Source organism: Lottia gigantea, assembly GCF_000327385.1.
Source record: "Lottia gigantea unplaced genomic scaffold LOTGIsca_107, whole genome shotgun sequence".
NCBI lineage: Eukaryota > Metazoa > Mollusca > Gastropoda > Lottiidae > Lottia > Lottia gigantea.
The window spans coordinates 403,908-425,885 of NW_008706931.1; the positions used below are offsets into that span (position 1 = coordinate 403,908).

Genomic DNA, 21,978 nt, shown 5'->3' on the forward strand with positions numbered 1-21,978 from the left:
AAAAACATCTACAATTTCCACATTAGACGCTATTTACGTTTGATATCGATAAATTATTTAAAGTAAGACTGTCGTTTTTATTATTATTAGTATTATTTATATTTTATTGAATATAATTATCATACGGTGTTTGCTGAATTATCATTTTATTTACTAATTACTTTATTTTTGTTTGCTGAATTATGATCTAATACTATTTATTTAAAAAAGTAGAGTTAATTCATAAATAAAAAAAAATTAAATTAAACATGTTCTAAACAAACCACCGTATTATCATTAATTATCATTATTAATATAATTCATTATCATTATTATGCTTTATCATTATCCTTATTATTATTTCCTTATCATTATTATTCATTATTATTATCCTTATTATTATTATGATCCACATATAACCAATATATGAAATATAACCAAATATATTTAATGAATTTATAGGAATACAATGATAAATAAATTCCTGTTTAATGAAATACTTGAACTGTCGTCCTTTTAAATTTTCCAGATTCTAGTCTTTGTTCTTTGTCTTTGCTGTTTTCGTCATCGATTTTTCGCACCTTTAATTAAATAAATGAGTTAAAAACATAATTAAAATTTCCATATTTCAACCTTTTAGCAGTTCTACAATATGTCTTTTATGCTTTTTGATGTCATTAACTTTCACCGTCGGTTAATTAGCCATACAATAGTACTAAAGAGAAAATGTAAATTTTAGATTTGTTATGCTAAGCATACTGAGTTTTATACAATATTTGACGAGTAGACAAAGAATGTGTAAAATGAAATGAAATGAAATGAATGGAGTTTTACGTCCTACTTTTCTGCATCATGTGGGCTAATGAAGACGGGCAAGAAGGGTGTAGTGTGATTGTAAAACACTAAGGGGAGAGGGTAGGCCGAAATGCAGACTGATCTTAATGAATCTTGTCGACAAAATTTCAGGAAACGAGATAACTTCAAAATGAACAAAAACAAAAAGCGGATTTTATAGCCTTTACAGTCCCACTCTTTTTGCTCGCACAAAAGATGCATTTCTTCGTATCTGCTGTCAGAGAAAGTAGATTTTTTATTGCTTCTATTATAATATACAGGAAAACTGCATTTACGATAGCCTTAAACCCAATCAGGAACTTAGTACTCACACCTTTGCTGCAATAGTCAACATTCTTGTATCACAGCGAATGCAGTGATTTGACTGAATTGTACGCCATTGAATACAGCCAATCAGATCCGTCGACAGAGAGATTTTTTTTTTTAGCTAAGCTAGAGTTCAAAGCTCACCATTGGAATTTGAGCCTTCAAATCTATGTGTGTCTAGAATTATCAGCGTTTGACAATTAAAAAGACAAGTCGTCTTTTTTGAGACACTGTCATATATAGAAAAGACATCTGTCGGAATACAGAAAAAGAAACCTATTTTGAAAATCAAATGGAAGGGTTTTTGGGTCAAAATAAGATGCTCTGTTAAATTGTCTAATACTTATTATGATACCATCAACTTTGTCATATTGCTTTAGTATATTGTGATAAAACAAATGTGTTTTGTTTTGTGTCCAAAGGTACACCAAGCAAATCGATAGAATTTCATATGCAAAAAGGGAATGGCAGACCATAACACATATCAGAAAAAAGGGACACAATAGAACTTAATACATACGATAAATATTGGCCTATCAACCTCTTCTAACTACACAAACCACTAAAAATATGAACATCTATGTAAAAGGTTGACATGTAAGCTTTCAGCTCTTACTTTCTCAAGGGGAAATAACCACTACACTTGCTCAGACCACAAACTATTAATTTTAGAGGAAAAAGAGTATATCGACCCATACACGACTGCTAATTAAGGGGTTTATTAATTTGCCACGCAAAGTTTCCGTGGTAAATAGCCTTAAGAAATCGCCACGCAGTGTAGTACTGTTGTAGACGTGTCGTCTCTTGCCACTCTTGAACATTATATGCAGAACATTATAGTATACTCACCTCTAGAGCAGAGTTTTACTGTTTGTTTTTTTTTGTGGTGAAAATGTATGACGATGAGCGGTTATTCCGAGTTATCTTTCCTTGGGAGGTACTAGCGTGTGTGAAAACATTTTTCTGGAGCCACACCTTTTAACCTCATTTGCATATTGCTAAGAGAAATGTTAAAAATGATATGTCGAAAATGATATGTTTAAAATGATAATACCAAAATGATATGTAGAAAATGATAATACCAAAATGATATGTAGAAAATGATAATACCAAAATGATATGTCGAAAATGACAATATGACAAAGTTGACGGTATCATAATAAGTATTAGACAATTTAACAGAGCATCTTATTTTGATCCAAAAACCCTTCCATAAAATCAACCCCAAAGATGGCGTTCCTGTCATTTTAACAATGTGAAAATGGTTCCAACCAATTCCAGACTGTGTCCTTGTGACAATAAAACAATACTGCAAGGCTGTAGGCGGAAAGTGTATATTTGACATTTGTAGTGCTTAGCATGCTGTGAAAATTTTAATGTTTATCGATCACAATGTGGCTTTTAACAGTTATTAGCTCAGACTTACAAAAACATAATGAAAACTGACAGCTTTGTATAATTAATATCTTGAACGAGTTATTTCTGACCTTATGATGAGTAATTTACTAATTGAAATTCCATTATGAATAAAATAAAATAGCTTTGAATATCGATATTTAAAGTTAAACCACCCAGAATGAGGCTTTCACAACAATAGGGATATTTCGATGTGGTTGAATACAGCCAATCAGTCTGTCGAGGGTCATAATTGGCTGTATTCGCTGGGGTACAATCCAATCAAATCGATGCATTCCTTGGTACAAGAATAGTGACTATTGCAGTCAAGGTATAAGTACGTAGTTTGTAATAGCTGTCAAGATTCGTTAAGCTGAGCTTTCACAATTTCATAGTCGATTTCGTAGCAAAAACCTCCCCTCTGCGCAATTGGTAGGTTGAGCCGTCCCCATTAGCCCAACCAGAAAAACAATTTAAGTCATAATCCCATGTGTGTATCAAATCTTTTTAACTACAAGATTGTCTATGTCTAGTTTCTTCTTACGAAATACACGTTATATTCTTATTCGTATAGCTTTAATTTCTCAATCGTAAATCTTGTGGAGTGTCAAGAACAAGTCTACTAAACCAGTGTGTTCAACAAGCTAGCATACAAAACTATTGCATCAAATAGTTAAATAAGCTTGGATACGAAACTTTCCGTCTCAAACTAGCTAACAAACCAAACTATCGAGTGAATTAAGCTTGCATACGAACACATCTTGTTAAACTAGATAACCTACGAAAATATTGCATCCAATAAGCAAGCGTACAAAACTATCACGTCAAATAAGCTAAGATACATACAAATATTGTATCAAATATACTAGTGTACAAACTATCGCGTCGACCAGGTTAAGTGTCCAGCTACTAACGGAACTATCGTGTGTAACTAGCTAGAATATGAAACTATCGTGTCTAACTAGCTAACTTACGAAACTATTGCGTCAAATAAGCTAGGGTTCAAACTATCATTTACGAAATCATTATTTACAACAATTTAGAATATTGTTCAACTAACACATTGCATCAAAGTAGCTGGCAAACGAGCTTGGTGATTAAAATGACTAAAAGCATACCGTGTCAATAAGCCGACAGATTGTTATACGATAGCAATTAGACACCCTTTATTTCAAACATAGTATCTGCTATTTAAAAAAAAATGCAGAATTGGACGATGACTTGTTCTTTTTTCTTGACCTCGATTACCGTTTCGTTGAGCCTGTCTGTCTGGTTATTTCTGTTCAAGCCTAAAATAGAACAAAACGCCCGAGATTCGCCAGATAGCTTTAATGAAAAGTTGAAGAGTTATTAAAGCGTATTAATAAAATTACGTTTCCTCTGTTTTCCAAACCATTAATAACTGTATTATGGCTGGCATAATCAACTTATTTCAAAGATTGAATCAAAACTCGACTTGAGTCGAGTCGGAATTAGCCATCTTTGTTCTTCTTGATTAGGGCTATTGTTATTTTAAGACGCATTCAGCCAACTTCCTCAATGGAAACTATCATAAACATTTTTTTTTTTCAGATACATGACATAAAACATTGTTTTAAAACGAAATAGTTTGCAATCGTTGTTTTTAATCTTGACAGCATTTAGGAGAATCAAGCGCTATAGCTAAAGTTGCTATCAGTTGCCATCAGTTGCTAATGTTCTACTTGCTAGGAAAAGTTTGAATCTGTGTAACACATAAGACTATGGTTGGTTCATAACATTTATTCTTGGTCATCTGTCTACAGGTTACAACATCTAACTAATAGGTTACAACATCTAACTAATAGGTTACAACATCTAGATTATCTTGGCCATGTGGTCAAGAGGACAAACCACCTTCCTAGCTGTCAATTTGGGAACTGATCATCTACGTGATCTTTTGCCAGTCTCTTTCAGCATGAGGATCATCCTTCTTTCTGATTGGTTAAAACCAAATATAAATATTTCAGCATTAGGATAATCCTCATTTCTGATTTGTTAAAGCCTAATCTAGAAATCTGATTGGCGGATAGGACTTCTTGCATGTTGGTTGTTGATTGGCTAGGTCTTTGACAATGAGAACGCCGACATTGCCTTGTCCCAGAAACACAAAGTATAATCTTGTTTGTATAAGTTAATTTAGCTGCGCTTAGAACAAAGAGGGATAAGTGTCAGGGCCGCAAGGTGTTAATAACTTTAGACAATAGAAGTTTGATCAAGGTATTAATTGGCTTTCAATGTAAACTATTAGCACCTGCCCTTATCCATCCTAATGATACATTATGTAACATCTGGTTGTCGACGAGCCTAAGTAAAATTAGACATAACTTTCGTTCGGATAGGGTTGCTTTTTTTCTTTTTTATTCTTCCTATAGCTTCAATTATTATATGATTTGTTCATCTTTTTCATTATCTATTCGTTTTTCCCTTAGAATAAAATTTTAATTTGACATTTCATAATTGACTAGTGTTTTTTGTTCCTGCCTTCAGCTGAAGGCTGAACTATTGTGCATGAAATCAAAATAGATCAACATCTACCTTTTGTAAATGCTCTTTGGAATTTAAAGAAAAGGTTTAGAATAAAAGGTTCCGAAACAATCTGGATGGCCTTCGATTTACATCCTGATTTATCACGAAAATCAACCCTTGGTATTCAAATAATAATTTGTATTGTCGAAGACTTCAACGAATTATTATGTGAAATTGATTCAGTTGAGTTCCCCGATTTTAATATCTATCTCATACCATATATAACACGGTTACTGATTGAGTAGATCAAATAATACAGTAAGGAACATACTTGTGATAAGAGTCGTGAGTCTTTGAATTGGAAGAATTAGACATTCTGTATCAAAGGTAGAATTTGTCTGACTCTTTCACTGTATATTAAACAGTAAGTGTGCACTGGTTTAAAGGGACAATGGGACCATCTCTTTCACCAATTTAACCATGGTCTCAGAAACAATTTTTTTAGCTAAGCTAATCAGTAATTTTGCGCACAGCCTTGAGCCTTCAAATCCATATGTGTCTAGAATTATCTGCGACTCTGCCAAGTATAGAAAACATATATAGAAATGGAAAGTGAAATTCCTATAGTTCGATGTAATTATGCGATTTTCGGACATTTTTAGTACTTCTGAAGATTTTTTTCATATATTGAACACCTGCAAATGCCGAATCTATCCCTTTAATATAAACAAGAATATCTGAGAAATAAAAACATGCTTCCCTTTGGAAAACAAAAGAGGGATTAATTTTTATGACCATTATAAAATCATTCATGGTTTTTTTCATTCATGTCAAAAGAAGGATTATACCCTGTTTTATAAACTTCATTGCTTAGAACATTTAAAAAAGTGTGATTTTATACACAAAAATTCATAAGTTAAAGGGACTTGTGCGCCACTTTTTTTTGGGGGGGGGGGGGGAATTTAGGTCAAGAAATACTTCAGAAGTACTAGAAATGTACGAAAATTCCTTTAAAATATCTCAAACAGTGTCTCGAGAAAATACGACTCGTCTCTTTAACTTTCAAACGCGAATAATTCTGGGCACACATGGATTTGAAGGTGAACTTTGAACACTATTGTTAATCGGCATAGCTAAAAAAAATTCCGTTTCAGAGACTAAGGTATATTGGTAAAAAAAAATGGCGCATCTGTCCCTTTAAATTGAAACGGGAATTTTTAGCCAACTATATAAATTGTTCATATAAGTCAAATAAATCCGTACTTGTACAACCCCAAGAAAGATTATTTTTCTTAAATTAGCACTGTCGACAATCAACAAACAACCACAATAATAGATACGAATCATCCCGAACATTCTACTATACTATATCAAACAAAATTTGATCGATTCACCGCAAAATAGTGGTTTTTACAATGTTCTTGGTAAGTGTATTAAAGCGGCCTTTTGATGAAAAGCAGTTCATGCTCAGGACTAATGTTTCATTTTAATTTTAGACTAAATAAGCCCTACAGTGTGCATGTAGCCTATTACTTGTTTTAAATCCACGAAAATGAAATGGAGCTTTACTTCCTACTTGTCTACACCTGAATGGGCTAATGGAGATATGTAGGGTTATTTATCCAGGACAATAGGATTTGCCTATTTTCTTTTTTTATTTTAAACTTGCACCGTCAAATTTCAATGTCAGTCTCTTCACAGTTTTAATTGATCGGAAATATTACTGAACTAAAGCAATTAGATTTAATAGTCCGGAAGTTTCTCAGCGCCATTACTATATAACTACTTCCGGTTTAATTTGAACTTCCGTTTTTTATGAACTATAGTCTTAAGTATATCAGAATTAATTCGTACATTTCTTTAGGCGAATATAATTTGGTGTAAAATGATGCTAGTACAATATGAGTTATGTAAACTATCGATACGAGATGGCGATTTGAAAAATTCAAATACCATACAGACATAAGCTATGATTTTATGAGCTGAATGTAGATTGAAATAACGAGTAGCATTATTAACTTATATATGGATACATGCTTAACAAACCCATATACACAATAAACAATAGCTATATATGTAGACTCTCGACTGGTTAAAACTTTTTTTTAACATTTGATTGTATTGATGAGAGGAAGTGAAATTTTTTTTTCGGCTGGTAAATCCAAACAGACCATATCCCTTTAAAATAATAGAAGGACAGGTCAGACTAATATGTTCGAAATGAAATGCACGAGAGAAATATATTTGTTTTATTTCTAGACACTGTCAACCCCCACTATGTCATATTTCGAAATTATTGGAATCCAAAGTCCTGAAATTCTCCTGGATGGAAATATGATCTCAGAACACTCAAGAGCACAATAAAATATCTACCACTGCACAAAACGACATTTAACGCCCAACGTCATTATAATGTCAGGGACGTATAGTCTCTTTGGGATTAATAGTCAACGAGCCAGAATAAACCGAGTCAAAAAAGTATTTTTAAACTTTTAAACTTCAATTTTGATTCAAGAGCGAAATCACCACTTAACTCGCAGAATCGCAAAATCGCTTAAATGCCTGTGTTGCTATCTGGCGGACGTTGTTATATGTTTGGAGTTTTTTATAGACATTTGTCATGTTTGTCCTTGAGATGATTGGTTACAATTTTATCTAATTTATCAATTCCTGAAAATTATTTCTGAACTTGTCTATCCATGATTCAGTAATGTCCTTTTTCTGTGTTCAAGGGAATTACAAATAATACAAGAATTATTGCGACATAACCAATAGTTTTGAAATTTCTTATGAAATAATGAGGCTGAAAATAACGGAAATGCTACTTTTTTGATAAATTAGCTTTTCAAAAAAAATTGAAATTGCATTCATTGCATAATTGCAATTATAGAACGATATAAGACCCAAAAGGTACAGAACATTAAAAGTAGATCTAATTCATTTCATCAACCCAAAATGCACAAAACATTGAAACTATATCTAATTCATTTCATCAACTCAAAATGCACAAAACATTGAAACTATATCTAATTCATTTCATCAACTCAAAATGCACAAAACATTGAAACTATATCTAATTCATTTCATCAACTCAAAATGCACAAAACATTGAAACTATATCTAATTCATTTCATCAACTCAAAAAGCACAAAACATTAACAGGTAGATCTATTTCATTTCATCAACCCAAAATGCACAAAACATTAACAGTAGATCTATTTCATTTCATCAACCCAAAATGCACAAAACATTAACAGTAGATCTATTTCATTTCATCAACCCAAAATGCACAAAACATTAACAGTAGATCTATTTCATTTCATCAACTCAAAAAGCACAAAACATTAACAGTAGATCTATTTCATTTCATTAACCCAAAAAGCACAAAACATTAACAGTAGATCTATTTCATTTCATTAACCCAAAAAGCACAAAACATTAACAGTAGATCTAATTCATTTCATCAACCCAAAATGCACAAAACATTGAAACTATATCTAATTCATTTCATCAACTCAAAAAGCACAAAACATTAACAGTAGATCTATTTCATTTCATTAACCCAAAAAGCACAAAACATTAACAGTAGATCTATTTCATTTCATCAACTCAAAAAGCACAAAACATTAACAGTAGATCTATTTCATTTCATTAACCCAAAAGGCACAGAACATTAACAGTAGATCTATTTCATTTCATTAACCCAAAAGGCACAGAACATTAAAACAAAATCTAATTCATTTCATTAACCCAAAAAAGCACAGAACATCAAAAGTATATCTAATTCATTTCATTAACCCAAAAGGCACAGGGCACTACATCTACAAAGAGCCTCACATCGAAAGCCCCAATACAGTAGAAGATATGTCATATTGTTAACTAATTAAAAGCTAATATATTTCAATGATAATAACAATGAAATAAAACAGTAAGGGTTAAAACTCCAAAACTTGAAACTACATGAAATAAAAGTTTACTTTCAATTGTTTACATTTACAAATAACAATTTGTTATCGAACAAAAGGGCGTAAAACTCCATTACATTTGACGATAGCGATATTTGCTACAATAAATCGCAGTTTATGTATACATGAATATAAACTTAATGATATTTGAGACAAAATTTCATTGTGTTGGAATCTTCAACTATGGGAGCGACCTAAGGTTAACCCCCTCCCTCGGGGTGCTGACTCCAGACTTAATTAAACACCAATTATAGTCATTAAGTTTATCTAGAGGACGATAGTCTAAACTTCGGATGATAAAATCTCAGTATTTTATAGAAAAAAATTATGGTAAAACACCAGTTTTTTTTTCATATGAATTCTTCAGAATACCCGTTCATTACATAAATACTATGTCGATTTCAGTAGCCAATTCGCGCGAATAAGTAACTATTTCTGAATATTTCTGGTTGTATTTCAACCCAAGCCATCCCTTCACTGAAATTTTACAAAAATACAGAAAAAGATATGTCCAAAAAAACCTAGGTGCAATCTGATTTTAACGTATAAGTCTGGATGTTTCCTTTCATTGTTTTTCTGATGGTTATTTCTACACCTTTAATCCATGATCTTACAAAATTCTTTCTATATATCGCGCCATGTGGAATTGAGTCTAACTATCATCAAAACTTATCATATGTTATGTGAATATAAAAAAAAGAAGATTATTTTTCCCACAAGATAGTAGAGTATCATTTGATAGGGTAAATGTGAAATGACCCAAAACAATAGATACATAAAAATTTCAACAGATCATGGATGGCAAATGGTGTCATCCGGTTATCAAAATGTGCATTTTTTTCCTTTATCAAAATTACCAAATGATCCACATCCAGTTTTCAAAAATCACATCTACTTTCGAATCCTTCTAAATTGTCTTCAAATGCCCGGTTAATCGCGTCTACTTTGTTTGCCTTCTTTGTAAGTCATTAATAGACCCACTCACAGATATGTATTTTTGAATGATAATCGTTATTTTAAGCATGTCTAAGGAGTCACATTCTATTTCTTACGTGCTTGTAAGTGAAAAGACGTAGTTAATCGCATACACTTCAAGATGCAATTCTCACGCCCACGTTTATGCGCAGTCAAAACAGACTAATTAAAAATCATAAAGAATGAAAAACTATAATGTCACCGATGTCAAGGTTGCTCTAGAATAGGTCAAAACCCATTAGACATTTTATTCTTAATTTCATAATGAGGATGACCCAAGGCTGAATTTCTGGAGGCTGATTCAAAACAGTAACATGTTAATAAGATGTTATTGTACCAAATGTTACACGGCAACAACTACCTTGAGTTCGGTAAGCACAACGTTCTTCAAAATATTGCATATGTTTTCGTGTTTTTCAACTGGACGTGTCAAAGCAAGTTCAGGTAGAAAAAAATGTTTGGTTTGAAACGTTTTATTTTGAATTTCTTGTGTCATATCAAATTGTTACTGTGCAGTAGATATTTTATAAAAGCGCTCAATTGAAAGGGGCAGTTAGCAAAATTTTCATTATAAAATACGTCATAAACTATACCTGAAAATATTTATGCTATTTATATCTTTGTTTCTACTTTGATTTAACTGAATTTGTTTTAAATAGGTTAGTTAAAAACGGAGAGTATTAATTGTTAATTAAGTAGTTTTACCTTATTTTGGTGTTTATCTTTATAGTGACTTGATATTATTAGTTGAAAACATATTTCTCTACACTTACGAGTATATTTTACTTAACTCCATACAGAAGTTTTTTAACAGCTTCCAGAAAGCATAACAAGCTTAAAACGTTTACGTAAACTCTAGATTTTAGTGTATATTTTTCACAAATTTGAGCAAAATGTTTTTTTTCGACCTACAAAAAAAGCGGAATGCCCTTTATTTATCGAGGGGATTTGCAGTAAAAAATATTCATAAAGTCAATGTCAAACTTGTCATATTTCCATATTAACAAAAATATATCTTTCTAAAAATAAAAAATATAGTATGCTACCTTATACTAATCTAAAAATCAACATTCAAACTTTCGCTCTCCCAAGATCAATTCTGTATTTTGCAACATCATCAACTGTATTTTCTGGACTAAGCCTTCTTGAAAGTTTTACAGTTCGACCAATGTATTCTTAAACGTTCATCATTATAAGATGCAGTTACCTACATCATTTACACAGAAAGGAAACTTTATTTAATGCCCATTCTATTTCTTTAAATCCTCTTTTAAATCCAGATTAAATTGCTTGTGCTTACCAACAAGATTTAGGGAAAATCGGTCGATATTTTAGACTATTATTACATTCGTGATAACGTGCAGACAGAACATGTAGTATTCAAATCGTATATCTAACTTCCGTGAATGTTGACTTGTAAATCTTTGAAAAGTAAACTATGAATTTCTTTACTTTTAATAAATATAAATATATATATATAGAAGCTGTTTTCAGAGTTAAAACTGTCTGTATAGTTTTACGGTTGTTTGAATATTTGAATCTTAGTAAGGACCGAGACTGTTGTCGAAATCGACGATTTTTTAGATGTTTAAATCTTTGTAAAACATTGACGGTTGTTCAGATGTTTAAATCTTTGTAAAACATTGACGGTTGTTCAGATGTTTAAATCTTTGTGAAACATTGACGGTTGTTCAGATGTTTAAATCTTTGTGAAACATTGACGGTTGTTCAGATGTTTAAATCTTTGTAAAACATTGACGGTTGCTCAGATGTTTAAATCTTTGTAAAACATTGACGGTTGTTCAGATGTTTAAATCTTTATAAAACATTGACGGTTGTTCAGATGTTTAAATCTTGTACAACGTTAACGGTTGTTTAATGTTTCAATCCTTGTAAAACCATAACGGTTGTTTAATGTTTCAATCCTTATAAAACTTTGGCGGTTGTTTAATGTTTCAATCCTTGTAAAACCTTGGCGGTTGTTTAATGTTTCAATCCTTGTAAAACCTTGGCGGTTGTTTAATGTTTCAATCCTTGTAAAACCTTGGCGGTTGTTTAATGTTTCAATCCTTGTAAAACCTTGGCGGTTGTTTAAAGTTTCAATCCTTGTAAAACCTTGGCGGTTGTTTAATGTTTCAGTCCTTGTAAAACCTTGGCGGTTGTTTAATGTTTCAATCCTTGTAAAACCTTGGCGGTTGTTTAATGTTTCAATCCTTGTAAAACCTTGGCGGTTGTTTAATGTTTCAATCTTTGTAAAACCTTGGCGGTTGTTTAATGTTTCAATCCTTGTAAAACCATAACGGTTGTTTAATGTTTCAATCCTTGTAAAACCTTGGCGGTTGTTTAATGTTTCAATCCTTGTAAAACCTTGGCGGTTGTTTAATGTTTCAATCCTTGTAAAACCTTGGCGGAAGAAAATGTTAAAACCTTTAGGATAACTTTTACGCTTATTTACTTATTATATCCTTAGGTAACCTATGACAGTAACCTATTGCTACATGGGTTAATCCTTACTCTAATACATCTGTACAATATTTCACTCAATGTATTTGTTCTGATTAACAAATATTCATTCCGAATATGATGGTTGAAATTTTATGAACAACCGTCAAAGTTTCAGGAAAAGGTTTAAACAATTGATCTACTATCAAAGCTAAGTTATTAATGCAATTTTCTACAACTTTCAGTCATAGAAAGGAAAACACCATTAACCTCTTATTGGGCAAAACTTTTACAAATTGATGTTTATGTAAATTAGAATAACTGTTCAGCTGATAATAATGATATTAATGATAATAATGCTGTCGTTTTCTATCATTTCCCCGTTGTTAAAATTGAAAATGGGACGTTAAACTTCTTAAATAAGAACAACTGTATGGCAGTTAACGTAAAGTCTAGAAAAGTAGAACGTAAAACTCATTTTCTTTCATCTTCTGAATGCATAAATACAACTTGTTCAGCGTAGAAAAGGAAAAATATCAAAATTGTTACCTGATAGAGAATTCTGTGATGTTACCAATCGAAGAAAAATTATGGATGAAAAAAACATTACTGCAATAAATTGCTGTAAATCCATACTATAATCTTCTTGTGAAAAAATGTTTTGGACACTTGACTTCACTCTGGCAGAGTTTTTTTTATGGCACACTGTTCCGTTCCGAGCACACCGTTGGTCTTACGGAAAACGTTCCACTTGAACAAATCGTTTTGGAAAAGTTGCTCCGTTCGTCTTCGGTTGCTGTTTCCAATTTCCGAGTGCTTATGTTTACTTCTCGTCTCTGCCAATCGAATGAAGCACTATTGTCTATCAACTTTCGCGCCTTCTTTATACAGCAGTCGTCTGATTGTTTTATGGAGGCGTTCGATACCATATTGCTTATACAGATTGTTTCACGAAGGCGTTCGATTGACGTGTCTATAATGTTTTAACTTCTTTAGACTTTTATGTTTGACTGCAATCAAAGTGAAAATAATTTACTTTTGGTTGTAAATGTCTTGAATTAAATAAAGAAACATTGATTGCATTTGCATAAACATTCAAATTGATATATGTCCGACACGATAATATCTAAAAGAAGTGTTTTCAAGATTTGTAATACTGTCGGCATGGAAAATTCTTCTCAACGTTCGTATAAAACATGCTATGTAATACAGGTTGCGCATTTTAAAGATTTCTCGACTATTGGCAAACGACAAATAGAAACCTCATACCTCTTTCCAAGGAAATGTCCCTCATTACACACGGTACTGTCAGTCTTCATGACCCAAACTAACAGTGAAATATGTGTAACGCCCTTCTGGACATTCCAGAATAAATTACAGCTAGTTTAGATGAACTGGATCTTGCTTTCAAAAATCCAAATTAGCATTGGGCTTTTCTGAGACTTGAGCATGCACCCAGTGTGAAACTCGTGAAACTAGGCTTTGTAGAATCAACAAAGATACTGAACATGAAAAATTTCAGACAATAATGCAGAAAGTTTCCAGGCTTTCAGCTCTCCCTTCTCGAAAATGTCAATATTTTGATTTTTGAAAAGTGATGTAGACAGCTGAGAGGTGGCTAAAGTGGAAGGCAAATATTAAAAACAAAAATAACAACACAATTCAATACTCAATTTTTTTTATTATTTTTATAAGAGTCAAGTGACGGGTAGAAGTGGGTTGTTGTCGACGATGGAGAAAATGTTGATGATTCATAAACTTTATTTACCATTCCTGGACCATCCCTCGTTACCAAATGCTTTAATATACCAGAAAGACATGGAAATAAATAAGTAGACGAGCAGCTACATGTAGTGTTCAATTAGGGAAATTATACCAGGATAATGATGCATTTTAATTTAACATGTTTAACTGGGGTTAGAATGTCTATCTTGTAACCTCATGGGCATGTGTCGTGCCTCTCCGATTTGCATCACTACCACTACCAACAGAAACAGTATAACTATGCAAGATCATGATGTTCCGTCGTAGATACCTTAATTCTAAATAGTAAATGCAGGAGAATCACGTCACATGATATTCTAAAAATAGATCTTTTCACACAAGTAGGCAAAAACAATAAAGACTGTCAAACAATATGAATAAATTCAGGGTAGATCTTAAAGGAATACTACGTCTTAGAATGAACATAATATGTAAGAATTTTAAACTTGGCCAATAAGAGCCAGTAGATATACCTGGTGTCATAAATAACATAACAGGATCCTTATATAATCCGATAAATCAAAAAAACTTGTGATTATCCATAAATATGCAATAACCTCTATAATTATGAATTAGTTTTATGAATTTTCCAATTTTCCAGATTTTACGGGGATTCTGATACTTTATGACACCAGATAAGTTCACTGATGAATATATACTCATATACTATTGACCATTCTTGAGAACTTAAATTTTATGTTCATTCTAAGACGTAGTCTCACTTTAAACATCGACTGCGCTGTACAATTGAGCACCATCGCGCTTATTAACATACCTCGTTTGTTAACACTGTTGTCTAGTATCTTGACCAAAACATTGCTGGTACCTTTAAAATCTGAAATAGACGTAATAGTCCGTTATTTTTATTACAACCGTTTGAAAAAAGTCCAGCATTTTAAGAACAAGAGGTGGTAAAACGTTATTACCATGCTCCTATGAACGAACGGCACACCAAGTCAAATTTTCAGCTCATTCTCGTATTTCGGACAATTGGAAATATATTTCAAGGTGATGTGTCAAAAAACATGACTGTTAACGTACCATGCAGACAGGACAGGACGCCATTGACGTATCCAATATCAGCTGATAGTACAACTCGACAGAAACGTTCTTTAGCCTCAGGAGAATAGATCTTCAGAAACTCTGGTAGCGGATGGTAACATTCGTTGTGGTACTTCAACCATTCTTCGGGACAATCGGACCGCAGTTCTACAAAACAGAATCTACCTCTTATTATGAGCATAAAGTTTTACGTATCAAACTTGGCCAATAAAAGTATATATTGATGGAATTAGCAAGAGTTTTCATCAATTTGTTGACATCTTCAATAGCGCCGACGAGCAAAATTTGTGACTATTATAAAAACCAGGACCATATTTACTCTTCTCATATCATACTAACCCTACCTATACGTATATACGTAAGAAGCTCATCGGAATAGACTATCATTTTGTTCAAGGAATTCGAAGACACATCACTCACCATACCCCAACCACACCCGACACAACACAAGACAGTACAACTCGCAGACACGACCCAGTGGACACTCCATCCTAGGCGCAACACAACGCACAAAATAGGACCCCCAAACGACTTGGGACACAGTACAAACCAAACCAGATCCGACCTACACGACAATGAACGACACGCAACATTGTGAAGATTCTCTGCTGGTTAATTGAAAGAATGATAATAAAAAAAAGAACTCACCTGACAGAGGCAGTGAAGTGATATTTGTTACACTCAGGATTCCAGTGATCAATAAAAGAGCTAAAAGCCTGTTGAAAATCATTTCTAGAAATTTGCTGTAATCGTCAAACTTTTTTGACAATGGCACAAAGGTTTCGTTTGGACTTGGAAGCAAGAATGCTACAAAACCATTACAATTACACTTATATACCCTTCTGAACAAGATATGTTTTATTGGCCTGTCGCTATGACTAGACAATTGAGTCACTTTTAAGGATTTCAAATGTTCAAGTGGGGATTTGTTTCCAGATTAGAAAATTTTTCACATTTTTAGGTCTTCGGCTACGAAATTTACCCTCGCCTACTGGAAATGGTTCAAGTCACGAAACGATAATAATTGTAGATTGTATGAAAATTTCGGTTTCGAAAAAGTATGATGGTTGTTGAGGACACAAGGCTGAAAAGGTGGACATATGACTCTAGTCATATGTGCAAAGTACACGAAGTCACTGAAGTGAGCGAGAAAGCGACATATATATTCTCACTGTGATATTCACATCTAAACTTTCATAAAATTGTATATTTCTTTTGATCTTTATTCTATGGGTCATTCACAATGTGATACGAAATTATACGAACTAATACCAATGTATTCGCTAACTTGCAATCCAATCAACTGTGAAACAAGAAATGTGGCTTTTGAAGACGAAGTTCGTTTTAGCTTGACAATTTGAAGGTGACCATGTACAAACTGCATGCTAGTTGGACACAATGTTTAGTAGCGTATTTGTGTATCATTGGATTTTATGGTCTGGACGAACATAATCAATTATTATGTAAGATACGGCCATTTTGGTATGTTGATCTATCCAGGGTTATTAAATAAGTACTATTTAAATAAAAGTTCGATTTGTGTGGGTTCTATTTATTAGCAGTGTCGAGTTACTACAGCTAGACCAATATTTTAACTTTACAGTGGGTTCCGTACAACGAAATAGAATACAACTGGCACGACTCTGTTAAATGTCCACTGCTACTTTTCTTTTGGATTTTAATGATGTTAATGAATCAAAATTTCTAATAACTATTACCAAGACTATATATTTTGCACATGCACTTTAGAATGACATACGTAGTTAACAAAGTGTTAACAAAATGGATTCAAATTTGCACGACTGTGTTAAATTTCTACTTTCTTTTTTTGAATTTCGATGCTCAAGAATTACAATGACTGGAATTCACTGCATATGCTCATTTAAAAGACTTACGTATTAAACTAATTTGATAGGAAGAATTGTTGTCAACAATTCGATTCCTTCAAAGAAAGTATGTAACAGATTTTAAAAAATTAGTTTTATGATACCAAACTATTTGCTCTCAATAAATTTAGTCTCATTTTCAAATATTTTCTCCATTAATTAACTTAATTTAAAAATCACGACTATGACTTAAATATTGCAAGATATGCCCCGAAAATTATCAGATACTTCATTTTAATCTGCATTTAAATGGACCATCTCCCATTTTCAGCTCTCGTTTGATTTTATCGGTTCACTTTGCTATTGACATTTTATTCAGAATGACTTATATGGCACTATTTATGACAAAATGTATCTCTAAGACCAGGATTAGCACCCGATACTGCCTGAGCGTACATGTTATTAGTGTATTAAAAACATTGATGGTTTTAATCCTGGTTTTTAAACTAGATTTAAAAATGGTGTATTGGATTTCCACGTGCTTTAAACAACAGACGAACTGTAAAATGAAATTGTCATGTTTTGTTTGAGATAATAGCTATATCAAATGACAACTTTTGTGGAATCGGGTGTCATGTAAAACTGTTTCCGTATTTTCAATACCAATGGCCTTGAGTGGTTATATTTCCATATCGTAAGCGTAAGAGCCTAGTGGGGGGTATGTATCCCATATCGAAGTTTAAATCACGCCAAATCATAAAAACATTGGACCATGATTCACTTTATCTAAATAGCTTCGTATAAGATGGTTGTTTTTTTTTATTATGTACAAAAAAGGTAATCTGATGACTCAGAAAATGTCCTTATTTCACTATTTTAATCCCAGTCGTGTTGCTAATCACCAGTTCTCTGCAGTTTCCGTTCCATTTATAAAAAAAAATGTTATTCCCCGATAAATACTAATTTGGACGGTTGGGATTTAAAATCCTACGCTTCAAGTGGACACTGAAAGTTTTCTCCTACGTTTTATATTGCAAATTACAGTAAGTTTAATGGATCCTTGTCCGTTGTCTCGAAAATTTCTCACAAAAGTCTAACAAAGAGGTAATCTTGCCCATTGGTTGATGAACTAACTAAGTATTGAGGGGAGGAGTTACGCCCCTTATTTCATTAGTATTTATTGTTTTTTCAATAAAAACTCCAGCAAATGAATCTTTACAGGTCAGTCAGAAAAAACACCTTCCCTCGGGTTTGTATAATATTTAAAACCCTTTCCCTCGAGAAATGTGAATGTGAAATAATCAAAACAGCCCTCGGACGGGATTTATTCTATACAGATAAATAACATCCCTTACGAGTTTTCGGTTGATCATGAAAATAGACGATAAAATACGATTTAATGAAAAAAATATGAAAACAATAAGCCCTAAATTTTCGATAGTTTTTTGCACCTGTGGAAGATTTTGGTTGAAAGGAATGAAAGCTCGGCATTACAAATATCCCAGAAGATATCATAAGTTATAAAAAATAGAAAAAAATGGAACGTAACGAGTTTTAAATGATGGAATCGGGTTTGTCCTCGCACGTTGTGTGAAAACCTTCCCAAATCAGATTAGAGTCTAATTATGCCGAGAGTCTCTAATGTCGACATAACAATATCTCAGTCGTGACGTCGGAATATTTAATGCGCATGCACAATGAACAGCTCGATCGTCTGCCACGTGTGTAATGGACGTTAAGTGATTCAAATGAATCGTAACGAATTTGTAAAGTTTATCGACAAAACATTTCAGATGGGAATATAACAATAGTTCTTATTAGTGAGTGATTTAAACTCGAAGGAAAAGGAAAAGTTGTGAACTAGAAGGGGGTGATTGTAACTGACTCAAAACACTTCATCCGCCATCTTGACTCAGGGACCAATCACAACACGGGGATTGTCGACTGAGTCTTGCACTGTTAAATTAAATCGATATGGTTTCGGAATTTCCCAGAATTTCACAATCTTGATTGAGAAAAAATTTTGTAGTACAAAACTATGAGGATTTATATCTTCGTATTCCGTTTAGAATACTTAACGTTAATAAGATAAATATTCCGAGACGAGATATTGTAGGTGTACTGTTTAATTTTATTATTTGCCTATATAATCAAGTAGTATTATAGCTATTGTTACATCAAGTCCAATTAGTCACGATAGATAAATTAACCACTAGTAGAAGAGCTAGTGAAAATATTTGGCCGCCATTGACCTTTTAAACAGTGACACGGCAAACAAAACCTTGTAACGCTCTTAACAAAGAGGGTGTCTCGCCATTTTTGTTCTTCTTTATACTGGTTTGATCGTGTGGCTGAAATACAAAATGAAACATAAGCATTGTACTAAAAGTGATACGTCTAGTTTTCTGGGACCCGCACATTTGACATCTTATCATCTAATAGGCTAATCTATTTCTCGGTAAAATGTTCTTCAATCCACACTTTACGGCGATATCCATCATCAAAAGTAAGGTCGTTGGTTGAAAATCCATATCCGCTGCAAGCGGGTTAACATTTACTATAAGTAGAGCTCATATTTCAATAATCATGGCTAAGGATATTTGTTCAAAGGTGTGATAAATTTCACAATATCAAAATATCAAATACAACTAAAAGAACTCGTGGGGATAGCCTTTTTGTTTACTGGTTGATCGAAATATGCTTAATGATATTTTTTTTAGAAAGATTGAAAACGTCATCACACGTAATACAACTGCAAGTCCTAGACTACATCCTCGCTGAAGACAGAAGACTATTACAGACTATTATGTTTCCCAATTTGTGTTTATCAATCGTAGTCTCAGAACGGCACTTTTAGTGTTTACAGCTAACTGTCGAAATAAGAGACCTCAAATCCATTTGTGTCCATACTTGAAAGTTAAGATGACGGTACGTCTTTTCTTGAGATTCTATAATATAGAAAATACATAATATTATATATAGAAATAGAAAGTGAAGTTCCTCTGGAATATTCTGAGGACTATTTTCCTATATTCAAGACCATAATTTATCCCCTTAAATGGCGAATCTACCCTTTTAAAAGATCTGTTTCAAGAGTAAGCTAAGGACCCCCACACTGCATGGTGTTTCCCCCGCCATGATTGGTCCCGAAAGGAAGAGAAAGGTTAGACGTAAAACTCCATTTTATATCTGTAGTCATTATGAAGATGCATACCGCTGACTAAAGTCCCATGAGGCAAAATCAGTGTAGTCTATAATGTGAATGAGATGAACAATGTATCATTTTTAGAATAGGATGAAATAATGTTGAATGAATGGAACACCAAAACCAATGTAGTTCTGTTTGGCGTCACGTAGAGCCTTTGAAATTCCGCAAATGTATCTCAACCTAATACGGTATTAAATCCTGAACCTTCAGATAACCTAGCAAGCAACATTTATAACCTGTAGAAATGCCAACATGTTTACAAGCTTGATTGTTATTAATAACATTTAAACCTAATTACGTCTCACTCATTTCATCACCTAGAGGTCACATGATTATTTCTTTATTACAGTTAAGTGATAAAGAACAAATAGATGGCATCCGGTCCAGTATCCGATGTCGTGTACAGTGTACAGTTTTCGATACAGTAGGAAAAAGTAGACGCAAATGTAAGACATACGGGTCCGGACATGTTATTTTATTCCACTTAAAGGCATGAATAAACTGCATATAGCTGACCCGATCACCTTTAATACACCTTTAGAATATTTTTATGGTAAATTAAAACAAACAGGCTTGAAGAAGACCTTGTACTGTGTAACCAACTACCAGCGGCTATTAAGGCCTACTTGACTTCGATCATACTGCCATGACATCGCCTCCAACTTGAGGTCAGGTTTTTGCATTCCTCGACACAAAATGAACCAGGAACATGCTTGATTTTACTTCATTTGTGTCACAAGAGCAGAACTTGTATAAATTTCGTTTCGTACTATTGTGCATGTCATTAGGTTATATTATCTTATAAATGCAATTTAAGGCGTCTAGAGTTGAAACCTGCTATCCCATATTTTGATGAAATATGAGTTATGTATATCAAAATGATTATTTTGAGATAAGTAGCAACTTGATATTCCACTGAAATGGAACAGGACCAGAAAAGGCTGATAAGGGCCAATATCTTTACTTCAAGATCAAAATATTTATATTTCTTGGCAAGAAATTAGTTTTGTGAGAACAACATGATTTACGTTAAAATGTGATTTTGTCCGTTTTAACATTTTGTTGGTATAATGTTTTTACTCTATGTTTATAATCAAGAGAACCTAACCAAAATGGAACAGATTTGCATTATTGGTTACAATATGGTCGGAGCCTGGTTGTAAACTGAATGGTAAGTTTCTGAAAAACATTCAGAGACAGCGGAGTAAGGGCATTGTTTTCGAAATGACTATTTTTTTTTTTTTTTTTTTTTTTGTCTACTTCTGGTCACGCTCCCCAGCCAAAACTGCACATACCACAGATTATCTGACATCATTATCTCTTATACTTAGCGTGTCGCTATTGTTTAAATGTAAAATGACGCATCTTCGCCCAACCGGAAATGACGTAGGACTTTAACCGTTCATTACGTCTTTCCAATACCTGCCATTATTCTGAATCTATTTTGAACATAATTTTTGTTTTGTTCATTACTTTGAACTGATGTCTAAAAGATAGCAATTTAAGAAATTTCAAATTTTGACTTTTGTCGCTGACTTTTAGAGATTTTATTTAAAGCATTTTTTAAACTTCCACAATTTTATTGCGATCGATCTGAAAATTTTCATGTAGATAAACATATTGATTGTGAACAAAAATATGCTTTCAAAATTTAGATATCACTTCCGGTTTTGACGTCATTCGCCTCCAAACTTCAAATTTCAACTTCCGGAAT

The 21,978-nt window shown here is 33.0% G+C and overlaps 1 protein-coding gene across 1 annotated transcript; it reads right to left on the reverse strand.

Annotated features, from left to right (window-relative positions):
• Positions 1 to 14,311: 14,311 nt before the first annotated feature.
• Positions 14,312 to 15,720, reverse strand: LOTGIDRAFT_237438 (hypothetical protein; the record flags this gene model as incomplete). The annotated part of the gene is made up of 4 exons (XM_009046813.1): positions 14,312 to 14,385; positions 14,944 to 15,003; positions 15,210 to 15,377; positions 15,651 to 15,720. 4 exons carry the CDS (start codon positions 15,718 to 15,720, stop codon positions 14,312 to 14,314), a joined length of 372 nt encoding a protein of 123 aa, XP_009045061.1.
• Positions 15,721 to 21,978: the final 6,258 nt, after the last annotated feature.